This window comes from Limulus polyphemus, unplaced genomic scaffold (genome assembly GCF_000517525.1).
Source record: "Limulus polyphemus unplaced genomic scaffold, Limulus_polyphemus-2.1.2 Scaffold5670, whole genome shotgun sequence".
NCBI lineage: Eukaryota > Metazoa > Arthropoda > Merostomata > Xiphosura > Limulidae > Limulus > Limulus polyphemus.
The window spans coordinates 48,485-63,645 of NW_013671280.1; the positions used below are offsets into that span (position 1 = coordinate 48,485).

At 30.4% G+C, this 15,161-nt stretch overlaps 1 protein-coding gene across 1 annotated transcript in view; it reads right to left on the reverse strand.

Annotated features, from left to right (window-relative positions):
* LOC106472857 (delta(3,5)-Delta(2,4)-dienoyl-CoA isomerase, mitochondrial-like) overlaps window positions 1-12,017 on the reverse strand; it is a 17,298-nt gene extending 5,281 nt beyond the window's left edge. Inside the window, exons 1-5 of the mRNA XM_013933524.2 lie at window positions 11,744-12,017; window positions 7,630-7,828; window positions 5,060-5,148; window positions 3,213-3,343; window positions 1,824-1,937 (exon numbers count right to left, since the gene is read on the reverse strand). Coding sequence (XP_013788978.1) covers window positions 1,824-1,937; window positions 3,213-3,343; window positions 5,060-5,148; window positions 7,630-7,828; window positions 11,744-11,774 — 564 coding nt within the window. The 5' untranslated portion in view covers window positions 11,775-12,017. The remainder of the gene's footprint in view (window positions 1-1,823; window positions 1,938-3,212; window positions 3,344-5,059; window positions 5,149-7,629; window positions 7,829-11,743) is intronic.
* Between the last annotated feature and the right edge of the window lie 3,144 nt (window positions 12,018-15,161).

The following is a 15,161-nucleotide window of genomic DNA, read 5'->3' on the forward strand; positions in this document are numbered from 1 at the left end:
ATTCATGAAATAGTAGTTCAATAAAATTTTGAATGCGAGTCAATAAATGAAATGACATGGCCTTTCACCCATGACCCATCTCAAAAGAGTTAAGGTTTGCATGCCCCAAATTTGTACTAAGTGCCATTCAACATAGTATTATGAATTTGAAGTCACTGCTGATTTTGTTAGAGTAGAAAAAATACCAGATACAATATAAAGTGATAACAAACAAGACTTTAGATATGAATTTAGGAGATTGTATAGGTTACACAAATGCAATGTGCATACAGTGTGATGGACAAAAATATTTTTGTTTTTCAGATAATCATAACCTTGTACTCTTACTTGTCAGAGTATGAATCTGACCAACTTCAGCATTTAACAGATGTATATTGAGTATAAAAACATTAGTAACAAATTTGATGTTTTGTGCACAACAGATTTTGTACTGTTGACTAAAATCTTGCCGCATTTCATGAAGATACATTTCGTCAGTTTGGAAATACAAGCATATGTACTTGTGAAATGCACAGTGATACATTTATGAAAGTTAACAAATTGCTTATATGATTTGTTTATTGATTTTAAAGAGAAGGGTCATTGTTTTGTTTTATCTACGGCTACATCTTTACTGAGGTTTGTGGCTATGTATGCAGAAACTTCCCAAAGGTTGCTATGTAAGTACTCTATTGCTATGTATATAGAGGGGATATTTCCATTTACAATAATTTCATTGAGAGATGCATTTAATTTGTCTATGATAATCAATAGTACGTCATTAATGACAGGAAAAATAGTTAAATATTCTTTATTACGTACTCATAGCAAGTTGTGTAGTAACAGACTTACATTCAATATAAAATGTGGATTTGAAAACAACATTTTTAACAATTATGAATATAGAAATGCACTTTTTTCCTAAATATTCCAGTGGCAATATAACGTACATCAGAATAAAATTATTCATGTCCACTGGTCTTGATTATTTAAATAAAATTTTATTTTCTATTGTAGTTTTATCAAAAAGCAAAAAGTAGCATATGAATTAAAAACATCTCACTTAAAATAAGTGTGTCTATCTTGAAAGTGTGTATGAACAATGTGGGAAAAAAAAATCCCTCAAATGGTTGATGGGATTTAAAAATTTTGTCCTCGTAACTCCTCCTAAGCTTCAGCATTTGGACCTGTAAAATATGGTTTAATCAACTAGGAATGATTTGTGATGTGTCAAGAATAAGTTGTTTTTCTTTTAAGATGCATAGAGTTCATAACTCAATTTATTGACTAAATACAGAAAAGTCAGTGGGGGGTGTTCCCTGGGGGTGCTAATGGAATTTCTCTAGTTTCTTCTTTCATTACATGGAGTATACATACAGTCTATGTGCTTTCAATCATTACTGGCATATTTAAGACAAAAAAATATATTTATATTCATAACTGATAAAACATTAATTCTACATTGCATTTCCAAACTTATCTCAAATGATAGTAGTATAATCCACATTACTTATCCAGTACAGGGTCATTCCATTGGACCGAATCCATGCACATTAAGTTATTATGTGAGACACGAGTCCATGCATTAATACCATCACCTTTTATTATAAAACATAAAAACATTCTGTAATTAATTTTGTTTTTTAAGAGGGGAGTTCTCTGTGTCTTTATCTCATTTATGATGTCAGTAAAAATATAATTCATTTATATCAAAATTCCTTTCTTCTTCTTCTTCTGAATCAATGTCATATCTTTTCTAAAGAAATATTTTCTTTCTAATTTTAATTTGGATCAAGTATATCTATTTCTTATATCTTGGAGTTGTTAAATAAATATAAGATCACCTTCACTTGGAACCATGCATCTTGAGTACAGTACCGGATATCACAAGCTGCAATAAGGTCAACGCCACCTCCAATACATCCACCATGAACGGCTGCAATCACAGGCTTTTGGCACTGAAAAAAAACTGAAGATTGTAAATTTGGTTGTGTCAATATCCTGGAACAATAACTACAAAAACTGTTTTGATAAAGAAGTCTGGAACACTTTAATAACATAAAAAAAACAAAACAATATAGGAATTTAAAGTGTCACACTTACAACTTGTATTTTTTATACCCATTGTTTACAAACTGATTTTTATATTAAATTATTAGCTTCTAGGAAAATTCATTTCATACTCTGGTATATTGAAGTCTACCAAGTTGTATAAATTGGATTATATTTTTACAAGCAATTCAAAATTATGAATGAATTGCATGTAACTTCAACATTAACAGTATTTAATAAATAAGTATTTATTTCAATCTTTCAATACTCTTATGTTATATCTTTAGTTTACATTATTTTCACCAAAAGCCTTTGATACATCAAGTGTGTTTATATCTCTTTTTGAAGCCTGTGTTGTACCTTATCTGAAGCAAGCACAAATAGTAGTGCAAACATTCAGAATGACATCATTACTCATGTGCATATTGCATGGTATATCATCTAACTCACAGCATCTGAGACATAGATTAATATTATATCAAAACAAATGATGAAAAATATTCTGCTTCAGAATTCAAAGTAGCATAAGTAATTGTAATAAATGACAATTATCTACTTGTACAAACAAGTTTGTTTGTTTTTTTACTTTGGTTAATTCAGTATGTACAATTTCTCATTCATGTTTTTTCTTTACAAATACCCCAACTGATTACATATAGTAGGTACTTTTATGGAAAAAAGATATGAATATGGATATTGCAAAATAACTTCTACAAGAATATGCATTCTTTTATAATTTATTTTGTAATACATATCAATTTTGACTAGTCACTAGCAGACATATGTTGTGCTCATACACATGTAAAGGCTTCATTATAATTAGTATTATGAAAGATTAACAAATATTAATTTTTTAACCTTTATGGACAAAACATGTCTTCATAATTGTAGTTGTTTTTTTCTAACAAAGATCTAACCATACAATTCTGTACACAATAAATCAGTTATTGTAATTGAGGATATGGACAAAAGCTTTTTTTATATTTCATTAATTCTACAATCTTATCTACTTAAATTATTTAAGGTGACAAAATGAAAAATAATTTAAATATGCATATTATCAAATTGCACAATTGCTTGTAAAATGACTTTTAACCCTCTGAACCAAAAACATCACCATAACAATTTGAAAAAATTTATGAAACTGAACTAGTAGTAACATTTGGTAAATATGACTTTACTTTTTCCAGAGCATTGAAAGACTCCTGGTAGATAGCAATTAGGGACTGTAAGTACTTTGCCCTTCTGGCTACATCAGACTTCTTTGAAACTTGTGATGTAATCAAGTCAGCCATATCACCTATGTCCAGTCCTTAAAAAAAATTAAGAATTGTCTAGTGAGACTAGAAACTTAATTGTATGTTTTTATAAATTATTTAAAGATACTGTCATACCTAATTGAAAAGTCACAGCAAGATTCTTTTGTTTATTATAATATACTATTAATTTTAAATCATGTAACAAATATCACATGTGATACTATTTGTCAAATAGACAATGATTTCTAAAAGTAAAATATAGTCAAATACATCAGTTATTTATCCAATTTTTATACTTAAAACCACAATGAGGAAATGTTTCCACTTAAACTAGTTGGCTTCTTACTATATAATATTTTCTACTTGCTTTCCTGTTGGAAGAATAAATTACAATTAAGAACACATCTTTAAACTGTCCTTATCTAAGATATATTAACATATATGGATTCCAACTACTGTGTAGAATAAACTATTCACACTAGTGTCTGTTGACTAACACCTGTGGATCTTGTTTCACCATTAATTAGGTTGTGGACACTTCAGTTAAAAAAGTAATTGAAACAATTTTTATAGCTTATGTTTCGTCAAGTATTGTTTAATGTCATAATTCAAATCACACTACTGTTTAAAGATTTTAGGTTAAAAAAAACAGAAGTCCTGCAAGTCAACAGCCTTGAGTCATTTATTCAATTTCTTTGCACATGAAGCGATTGGAGTTATGTGAGATTAACAGCTGGATGTTTAATGGTACATTAGCAAGGATCCCTGAAGCCTAATACAGTGTATCAGTCTTACACTTATAAGCATTTAACCACACAATATGGAGAACTGGCTAGTGCAGTCTTTAAGATCTTGTTATGTGCCTCTAACTTGAAGGAGTCAACATATGCCAGTTAGTCAGCCACATGAAAAAAATGTGTTTTATAAAGTTTGAATAGTAAAATCATATGAAAGATTGGTGATTACTCAATGATAGTTAACTGAAAAGTATGTTTCTGTATTAAATCTAAAGTAAAAAAAAAAAGAAGAAGAGGAGGCAAAGAGATTGTAGGAGCTACTTGGGCCCTTTGAAAATATGGTAATTTGGAACAGTTTTCCTTCATTACAGTATATCATAATAATGTCCAAAACTATAATCTCCTACATCAAGTTTAAGGCAAACTACTTACTACAGATAATCACTTTTTAAATTGAGCCAGAAACAATAACAAAATAAATAGGACAAGGCAGAAGCACTGTTGTACTACAGTGTAGCTAATGCCATGAAATCCAAGGGAACAGATACTTTATATAATTACTAAATGTAGAGCAAAAGAAAATGTAAAAGCAAATCTAACTATCTGATTTTCTTAAAACAATGAGTGATATATGTTAAAAATGAGTAATAGTGTAGAGCAGATAAAAGTGTGGAATAAATGCAATAACCTTGTACAATAAGAATAAGAAGACTCTGTAAACAAACAATTTATTGATGCCAGCCTCTTTTATATCATTACAAGTCTATGTCTTATCCATCAATCCAAGCATTAAATTAGTGAAAGCTCAACACAAAATAATATATCATTAAAAATACTTGAAAGTAAACATAACTGTTTTCTTCATGTAATTAAACTTAAAAAAAAGGACCTTTTCGTAACTCAATAAACAAACCTATTCATTGCATATTAGATTATATCTTTCAACTGATACAAAAATATTCCTTAAAATTTTCTTATTCATTCAATAAATGTATTAACATCTCACTAAGTACACTATTATTATGTTGCTACCTGCTGAAAACATTCGTCCTGCTCCAGACAATATTACAACCCTAATGTCTGTGTCATCAGAGATTTCTCTAAAACAATCCAGGATTTCCCTGAAAATACATTTGCAATATATTAATACTTCTCTAAGATCATAATAAAATTAAGTTTATGAAATTTGTGATTTTAAAAAGTAAATAAAAGAAGTGAATATCAATAAAATTAAAATAAATGGACTTCTTAATAGACAGTAAAGTAATAAAATGTGAACAAAAAGTATATTAAAAATGACAAATTTAGTTTTCAAAGGATAAAGGATTGTGTTTGGCCCTTATATTTTTGTTTTTGCCTGACCATAAAATAATTTAGATCACAAGAATGCAAAATTCTAGTAACTCACCGTTCTTCATGTAGGGGGTATTTTGTTAAGTGGAGAGGAAAGTTAGCTAGCACAAAAATTTGTTTAAATAATTCTTATTTTGCACATGTAAAACTTAGAAAATACATAAATGTTTGTTAACAACAAAAGAAAAGCAAAAGCTGAATCTTTACTAAGGAAAAAGAAATTCACAAACTTATGCTTGAAAATCCTCAAGTGAAACTTAATGAAATTTTAATCATAAGAAATTCTACAACTAAGGCTGTAAAAGATGTAATTGGTATTTTAATTCTTGGAAAAAAAAAAAAGATCTTGTAACAACAGATTTTTCTCAGAAATACTTTTAAGACATGTAGAAAATATCTTCCAAAATAAAACTTTTTTTTTTAATTTGTGTATTTACTAGTGTAAAAAATTGTTCCATCAAAATGGAATATTCAGCTACACACTGAATCTCTGTTGCTATATGAAACTTCCATTTCTGGTTGATAAGTCATGTCAGGAGACCTCTACTCCAAAACTAAAAGTCCATGTGTATCAACATGTACAGGAGACTAGATTATACATAACACTTTCTTAATCACTCATATGCATAACTGGCTCTTCAACTGCTTCACTGTTGAAAACAATGCAAATTGGCTTATCTTTGCTTGTACCCTAATACGTACCCTAATAACTCAGCCAAAGAGTAACACTAAAAGTTGAAAGAGCTTTATAAAGCACATACATTAATCAACTAGTAATGATACGGGCCTCAAAAATTAAATAACAAATAACTGGGGGTAAAATAATGCTAACTGAGGGTTCCAAGTATCTGTATGATAACAAAGTTAGATTCACTGGCAATCACAGCTGTGTTATTACGTTTCCTTATGAATTAACACATTAAAGTGGGTTAATTAGTTCAGACTTTCAAATCAATATTTGTAAATACTCTGAATTATATTCTAAGGTATATGCTACAAGGTATAATTTATGCTTTTAATAATTATAAAACTTTAGTTAATACAGATTTAAGTTCATACACTTACGAAATTTTCATTAAATGACATCTCAAACACTAAAACTTTTCCTATTTGTTTTTGTTATAACAATTAAGGATGCAACATCTTGTGTCTTTTTCATTTTTATACAAAAAATTATCCTACAAGCAATTTATTCTCTGCAGATTAAATTTGTAAGTACTCCATATGAAGATTAAAAAATGCAAGACAATTTTTCAAAACTTCAAAAAGAGAGTCAATAGCCATTTAATTTTAAGTCTGAATTCTTATTGACCAATTCTTCCGTACTTTTTAAAACTAATTCTGAGCTACCAGCTTTACGTCTTACACATCTAGGTCTGATACCCTTACTTCTTCCACTACATTCCATACTGGTAGATTATAATAGTCTCTAATTTGCACAAGCACAATAACTGAAGAACGTGTGTCTTAACAACCCACCCACTCAAACAGTGCATTTGTCTCTCTCTCAAAAACTAGACTTTAAAATATACAAATAAAAACCTGCAAACTGATATAAGAAAAAAAAAAAACTGCAATGAAAATACTGAATGGTACAAGTTCTCATACATTCCTAGTGTCTAAATATTTAACTATAAACATAAGAATTGTGCATTATAGTATTCCATGTAATTTCAATGTAAACAACTGAAATATACTTGATATTATACTAAACATTACTGCAAGCAAAGAGTTTATGGTAGATCATGTATCACAGTATAAGACAGAAGTGAAAAATTTACATGTCTCAAGAAAAGAATAAATACAAAGTTCCAGTAAGCAACAGTGAGATTCACGTACAGTTACAGCTTTAGTGAAATGCAAGCATTCTGAAATGTTATACAGGGACATTGTCAAAGGAACGTGTATGTCGTAAAGCATCTGCTATGGAAAAGGTAATTTACTGTGCATGCTGATATGCGTGTGAGGGTTAAGGTTGAGGAAAGAAATTAATATGACTAATTATGTTGTTTCTCATCACCAGATGAAATTTAACATATCTAACATATTTTATAATAGATTAATTTCATTTTACAAATGCACAATTTAGTTTAAATGTCTGAATTTTTCATAAATATGTGCTTTTCATTGGGCTTAATGACCATGCAAAAAACAGCTTTTAAAGGAATTTATAATTACTACATTACATCAATTTTCTTTTTAACTTATGATTACTTTCAAACAAAACATCAAATGTCATTCTATTCTACCTCCAAAACACTTTGTTCATGGCATTCAACTTGTCAGGTCGGTTCATTTGGACATGGAGAATACGTTCATGTGGGGAAGTGACATCAAGAGTTTCATATGACATAGTATATCTTGCTTTTTCAGAAAATTTTCTACTGGATACTACTCCAGCTAATGACTGAACTGGAATTTTTGGTGCTGTCCTGGTCACCACATGACCTAATAATAAATTAATAATTTGTAAGTTATATTTAAACATCAACAAAATTTGAAATATGTGATGAATTTAAACAGAGTACAGACAGCATTTAAGTAGCTGATGTTGGTGCTGTTCCAATTACCAATATATATATACATACATACATACATATACATAATTGTGTACATAACATAGATAGATACAAGCACCAAAGAGATATACTCTTTTGTTAACTTTTCAATGGGAAAATATTGGTAAGCTTTAAGGAATGCTGAAGAATGAAACTGGTGCTGTTCAATTAAAACAGAGAATTTACAGATTACTAAAGGGGTTTTCACTGTGTTATCCACAAGAAGTATTCTTCTTGTATCTTTATGTACACACACAAACATATATGTATTATATATATACATATATATGTCAATAAAATTACAAACATAAACATCTTAGATAAAATGTTAGTCCATTCGTCATCAAAACAAAATGAGTGAACCACCTACTATGTATTGGAAATTCAGTCTACTAAAACAGTAAACTGAAAACAGGGCTTGTCTATCTATTGTTCAGCTTAGAAATCAGAAATGGAGGCTTTAAGATTAGAGATAGTATAAGCTCTGAAAAACCAAAACACAGACTAAACTATTTATAAGTATGCTATTTACTTCTAGAATATTCTACTAGATAATGTGGCTTGAGTTGGCAATATTTTTATTCTATTTAGCACATTAAAACTGTGGACAAACTGTTTAACTAGCTAGTAGGAAATTCACAAATATACTTGTGTTCTTTTTAAGAAGGCATGGAGTTCAGTTTATACATGTAGTAATGAGCTATCAGTTCATATTCTTCACTAATGCTTTATTCAAATTAGTTCAGGTATAAAAGAAAAATGTTATCTTGGTCTTTATTGTTATATGCTTCTTATTTAAGTTGCTTCAGTAAACTGCAAACTTCTTTCTGTTGTTTTATTATACATACAAGTATATCAATTACGGTGAGGATTTAACCCTATGTGCATGGATTGGGGTCAAACTGCACATGCCACAACCTTCTTCAAAGTGCCATTCAACATGGTATTATAAATTTAATGTCAGAGTTGTCAGCTATCCATATTACTCTATGTTGTTGATTAGTGGTAGTTAATGGTAGAGGAGAGAAAAAAACAGATACAATATATAGGGATAATGAACACAAACTTAGATATGCAATTAGGAGGTTATATAGGGTATGCTAAGTGTACGATGAACAAAAATATCTTTATTCTTCATTCCTACTTGTCAGTCAGAATCAAACTCATCTCATCAATTCATATATATCATGAGTACAAATACTTTATTAAGACATCTGATTTTTTTATGCACAACAGATTTGTACTGTTGACTAAATACTAAATGCTTCTTACATTTCATCAAGATACATGTAGTAAATTCAAAATTATAGTCAACATTATCGAGTCGAGTCCAATAGACAGACTCCATGCACATTCAGTTAATTTGTCCAATTATACTCCCAAGTTAATTACCATGATAAAAGTAGTAATGTAACCCATGAACATAAAAAAAAACACAATGTCAGACAAAATCACACTACAACCTTTCACATCCATATATCTATCCAACAAATATTTAAATGAATTGTAACTAATAGCATGTAATGCATTGTTTGGCAAAACATTCTAAAAACTATATTTATCAGTGTTCTGATTCCAAAGTCTTGATGATAATAATACCTTTACAAGACATGATTCTTAACCTTTGCTCTCTTGTACATCTTACAAAGATGTATATTAGTACAACAAGTAAACATTAGTAGAATCAACTTTAATCCTGACAGATAAACCAATTTTTTCATATACTAACATAGTTTGCAATGAAAATGTATTTTAACTTTTGGAATAGCTAACAGTTTTCTTTACAGCATCCTTAACAAGATTATTACTATTTAATCAGATATTTTGGGACAATATAAAATGTCATAAACACATAAAATTTATGTTCTGAAACCTGATTTGAGTAAAAAATATAAACTGTGGTTTCATATAAATACTTGTAGCAGCTGATGTATTTGTAAAAATTGTCTTTCCAAACTATTCTACTTTCCATTCTGATTATTTTGTATTTTAATACGACATTTTCAACCAAAACTTAAAAGCAGCAAATTACAATATAAGGAAAACTTTATCCTGATATGGAATAATAACATTTAAAAATAACTGTCAGTGAACAAACTTATATCTAGATGCTATACATACATAAATCAGATAGCTTGTTACATAGCTAATATAATTTAAGCATATCACCTCAACGGAAGAAACTAACTAGCACTTGAAACAAGATTTTAAAGTGGCATAGAGCTTGTACAAGCCAGTATTTGTTTAGTGATTAACATGTTACTTATCTTAAGACACATATGTAGTCTAAGCTTTCTCCATGAAAGGACAGTTTTTAAAATGTACAAAATCACTATTATAGTAAGAAAATATTTTATTGATAAATACAACACACAGTGTAAAAGAAGTATAGCTTATACTGGTCATGGTGAAATATTTTTTTCTAAATAAAACATAGCAACTCTTTGGGTGCCATTTCAACTAAACCACACTGTTTAATCTGATTATGGTCAAGTTTCTTTTTCTACCAGAAAAATTATAAGTTTTCTGTAATAATACTCCAAAAAAACATCTAATAAATACTAAGAATATCCAAGTTAGGTATACAATGTTATGTCTTATTCAACTTAGTAAGTTTTACTTTAGCTGTATTCTAAGTCATATAAATCATATATAAAGTAAAATAACAGATATCACAATGGACATCTGCTTGCCCATTATAATTGCAAAATTTAACTTTAAATGGTATTTAACCCTGATAAATATAAACTGTTATATTTATAATATCTTCAATATGCATGGTCAGTTTCCAAAGTATATGTATAATTATAATTAAAACAACAGGTTTCTTTTAAAGATTGTTTCAGGTATTGTGTTGACATGTTGAACAGTTTCCTACAATCTGATCCAAACTTTCATCTGGTTTTAGAACCAACACTTCAGGTTCTGTGCTAGGCTCATCAACACAAAGTGAAATGTCATCACTAAAACCAGACAGAAGCTATTCAACAAAACATTCAACAGTACTTTTTGAAAAACTATAGTATCGTAGATGGATGTAAAAATGTAACATATCCATTAAAAAATCAGTAGCTTTGAAAACTCAGCTGAGGTAGTACAAATTATACCCAAGCATAAAAAGTTTGTTCAATTTTTGGAGGTATAGAGAGAAAGCAAATTAATAATTGTTTTGATACACAACTAAGATTTCTCCTTTCCTGAATTTTGATGTTCCACTAATAATATAAATTTTAACTTTAAAACTCCACTAAACTTTTCAAGAAAAAGAAAAAGGAAGTGAATATATGTGTGTGTACATTAATGCCTTTAATGAATAGTATTTTGCTAAACTTAACAAAATGCATTGCAGTATATGGTAGAAGTGGTACTGAACATAAATTATATATCATTCTTTTGCATTTAATTTTTTATTTCAATCATCATATTTTAAATTTCAAATCAAATTTATGATGTTGCATATACTGACCACAAAGACTCTGTTAACTTAAAAAGTTAAACCTAATCATGTATATTTACAAGTTAAAGTTAACCAAACGGTAGTTCGCAATTTTTAGTATTAATTAAGTACATGAAACGCATGAGTTGAACATCACTCTATGTTTACAAACTGTTCACCGAACAATAACATTAAGAAAATGACCTTTCATCGTCCTCTGGAGTAAACTTTGTCAAGAATATAATTATATACATTATCCTTTTATTAAGTCTTAGCATCAAGAATATACATTTCTTTGCTAATGCTCACACACACGCCCCATATCTTACATTTTTATTCAAAGTATCAAAAAAAGTAGAAAATTCTTACGTGTCAAGCCACAGATCACACTAGCAACCATTGTATTTTCTAAACTAAATTTCCTTTCTCCTCAAATCTGTCTGTACGTTGAAAAAACAGCTGGCGTTTGGAGATTTCTTTACCGCTAGATGTCGTAATACTCATGCTGGATTAGATAAGAAACGAAGTGTGGTTGGCGAATAAAAATAATTCAGTAGGTGATTAAACGAATAGTAAATCTTGTAATGAAAGCCTTGTTCGACTATGTAACATCAGTAAACAACAAACATAGCTACAGAAACAGTCAACCCATTGGTGGGTTCGTTAAGTCTAGGTCTGACCGAGAAAGTTAGGAAAATGTTATATGAAAATAAAAAAAAGAAAGATAATAAATTAAAAGGATAGTATATACAGGAGGATTGTTGGGTACAAACCACAACTGCATTTTTATGATGACGAAAAATTAAATCTTAAGCTTTAAAAACTTCTGTACTTGCGTTATAGTTATGTATTCATAACCTCTTTATTTTATTAATGTGGCAGTGTTTCTACAATTCGAAATAGACTTTGATAGGACCATGTATTGGGTTGCTTTCAAAAGGTAGAACTTCTGTAAGGGTAAAAGAAGCTCTACTGAAAGTGTACGATTATCGACGGGTATTAAGAATCATGAATTACCTATTTTATTAATCTACGCGTTTTCTAAATATAAATGTTAATTTCGATTAATAAATCTTTGATAGAAATAAAGGATAAATATCACTTAACGCATCTGCTTTTTCAAATATTAGTGTTAACTACTTCTTCACCAAAGAACTGCGGTTACAATAAATTTCTTAGAATGTTGTAGGCTTTTAATTTTTAGAATCTTTATTTCAAAGTTTTGTGGCTGAAGGTAATCCAATTACTGATGCTAGTGCGCTTGTTTGTTAGGGAGCCGTCAATTTTTGTGTTGTCTCAGAAAATGTTGTAGATGACTATCATAAACATTAGTGAGATTATGGGATAAGATTTATACCAGACATTCTGGTGATGCTTTTCATACAGTAGTACCATAACACAAGAGACATAATAGCATGATAATAGGACTAAAGTACACACAATATGGTTCCCCTCTATTCCTTGAATTACAAACAAGTTGCAACAATTAACCCAAAAAGATTTGGTAGAGGGTGAAACAGAAACGAAAAATAACAAAATTAAGTAAATAATAGAAAGATACAAGAAAAATTAATAATCTTGACATTTACATAGGAATTATTGGTTTTGAAGATTTGGTGGGTGCTGGCAGAGGGTGTTTGGTAGCATGCCATCTTTCATTCTTCTGGATCGCATCTATCTTTCAGTTTTCTGGTAGGGAAAGTAATGAATGTGGAAGCTAAGAAATGGGGTTGATATACCCATTCACTTAGGAAAAAAGTAGTTATCAACTGTTGATGACTGTCAGCTCTAAAAGCCAAGAATCCAGTATGTAACCAATTTGATTCTCAGCCCAGCATTTTTAGAAAGAAAAGGCTATCCTAAAAACAACTGACGCAACTACTGACACGTATACTACTTGATTTTCCTCCCGCAGTTGGTAAGCTGTCTCATGAACCTGATGATATTTGCAGACCAGATACAATTACACTCTACAGGGTGAATGCCGTCAGGCAGAGCACTTTCCTGCGGGATCCTAGAACACGTAATACTACAACTTGAAGATGAATGTAATGCCATGTACTGAACGGATTATCGATATTACAAGCCACCACTCCAGGGATGCGTTCATAATTATGCACAAGTGACACTGGTAGGCTAATTACTCGTTCGAAAATAGTCCGTGCGTTTTATGCGCTAACCACCACCTTGTTCGAAAACGTTAGTTTTCTCACTATCCACACTGAGTGGTCCTGAAAAGGAGTAGTAGTCAGAATAGCTTCGGCAGCATTTAACAGATAGTTTTAAATTATTAGTTCGGAATGGAAGAAGAAGTCGAAGACGTACCTGACCTTCCCAGGTCCACAAAGACCTAAAACCCGGTGCCGACCGACCACATTGAGTTATTTAACGGGTTGCACGAAGTGAGAAGGCAGTTTGATAAATTTTACGATTAGTATTTCAAGAAATAAATAACTGTTGAAGACTTCCACTAAATTAAATACAAATTTATATTCATAAAGATACATTTCTTAATAAAATTATTTAATTTCTATCAAATTGTTTTCTAAGTATTCAATAGGAATTCGTTTAAAAAAATAGCATATTTCAATGCGTATGTGAACGATTCCATTAGCGATGGAGTTAGGGGTTCACCATTTGTTAGGTGTGATGGGTGCAACGAGTGGGCTTTATTTGGGAATTCGGGACTAGTACTTCTAAGGAAGCTAACAGCGAAGATGTGCAATTTGTTTGTAGAGTTTGCAGGATGGTGAAGTTGGTGGCTACCCTAATTAAAGTAGAGGCAAAAGATAAAGAGAAGTGTAAACTGTAAGAAATAACAACAAGATTTCAAGAGGAACTTAAGCTATTACATGCAAGGGATACATAAGTTAACAATGACTTTTAGCAAGTTAAAAACAGTACTATTAGGGCTAAAAGTAGTCGATCTAGTTGCTCATGAGCATGTTCGATTGAGCAACAGATTTCAGCCCTTGACTTGCGCAGATGAGGAACTAACTATTGGAGGGAATGAAAACAAATTGGGCAGAGAAGGGCGTGAATGATAAAGTTAAGGAGGTTATAGGTGATTCTTTGACAAGGCATATGGAGAGGATAGTCTGTAGGGTAAATAGGGAGAAAATAATTATATTATGTTACCATGGGGCACAGATGAAGGATATAACTGACAGAACAAGAGATATAATAAAGGGGCTAGCAATAATGTAGTTTTTTGTTGTATATGGAGGAGCTAATGATGTAGGGAAATGTAGATCTGGGGAGCTAATTGATGTGCACAATGGGTTGACAAAGGCATTTAAAGAAAAGAGCCATAAATTACCTGGGATACTGCAGATAATTAATTGTGGGGATGAAATTATAAGTAGATCACTAGGGCTGAATGCTAGGCTTAGGTTAATATGTAAGAATGAGCAGATTGGCTGTTTGGACTTCTGGGGTCAGTTTAATGGGAGAAGGGAGCTTTTGGAATGAATAATGTACATTTAAATATGGTAGGGGCTGGCTTATTTGTAAAGGCTATTGACTCAGCTGTAAAGAAAGATTTAAACTAGGATTAGATAGTGGTGAGGGCTGGGATAAACTAAATGTCAGTTGGTTGGTGTTTTATGGCGCACAGCAGCTAGGCTATCTGCGCCAAACAACCGGTAAAAGCAATGAAAATAGATTAAAGTAAAATGTAAAAAAAACAGCGAGTTAAAAATCAATAGATGTCGGTAAAAGATTTATATAGAATTAAAAAGACGTATAGTGTGTAAAAAATTAAAAATACAATCTTGTCGGACAGTGT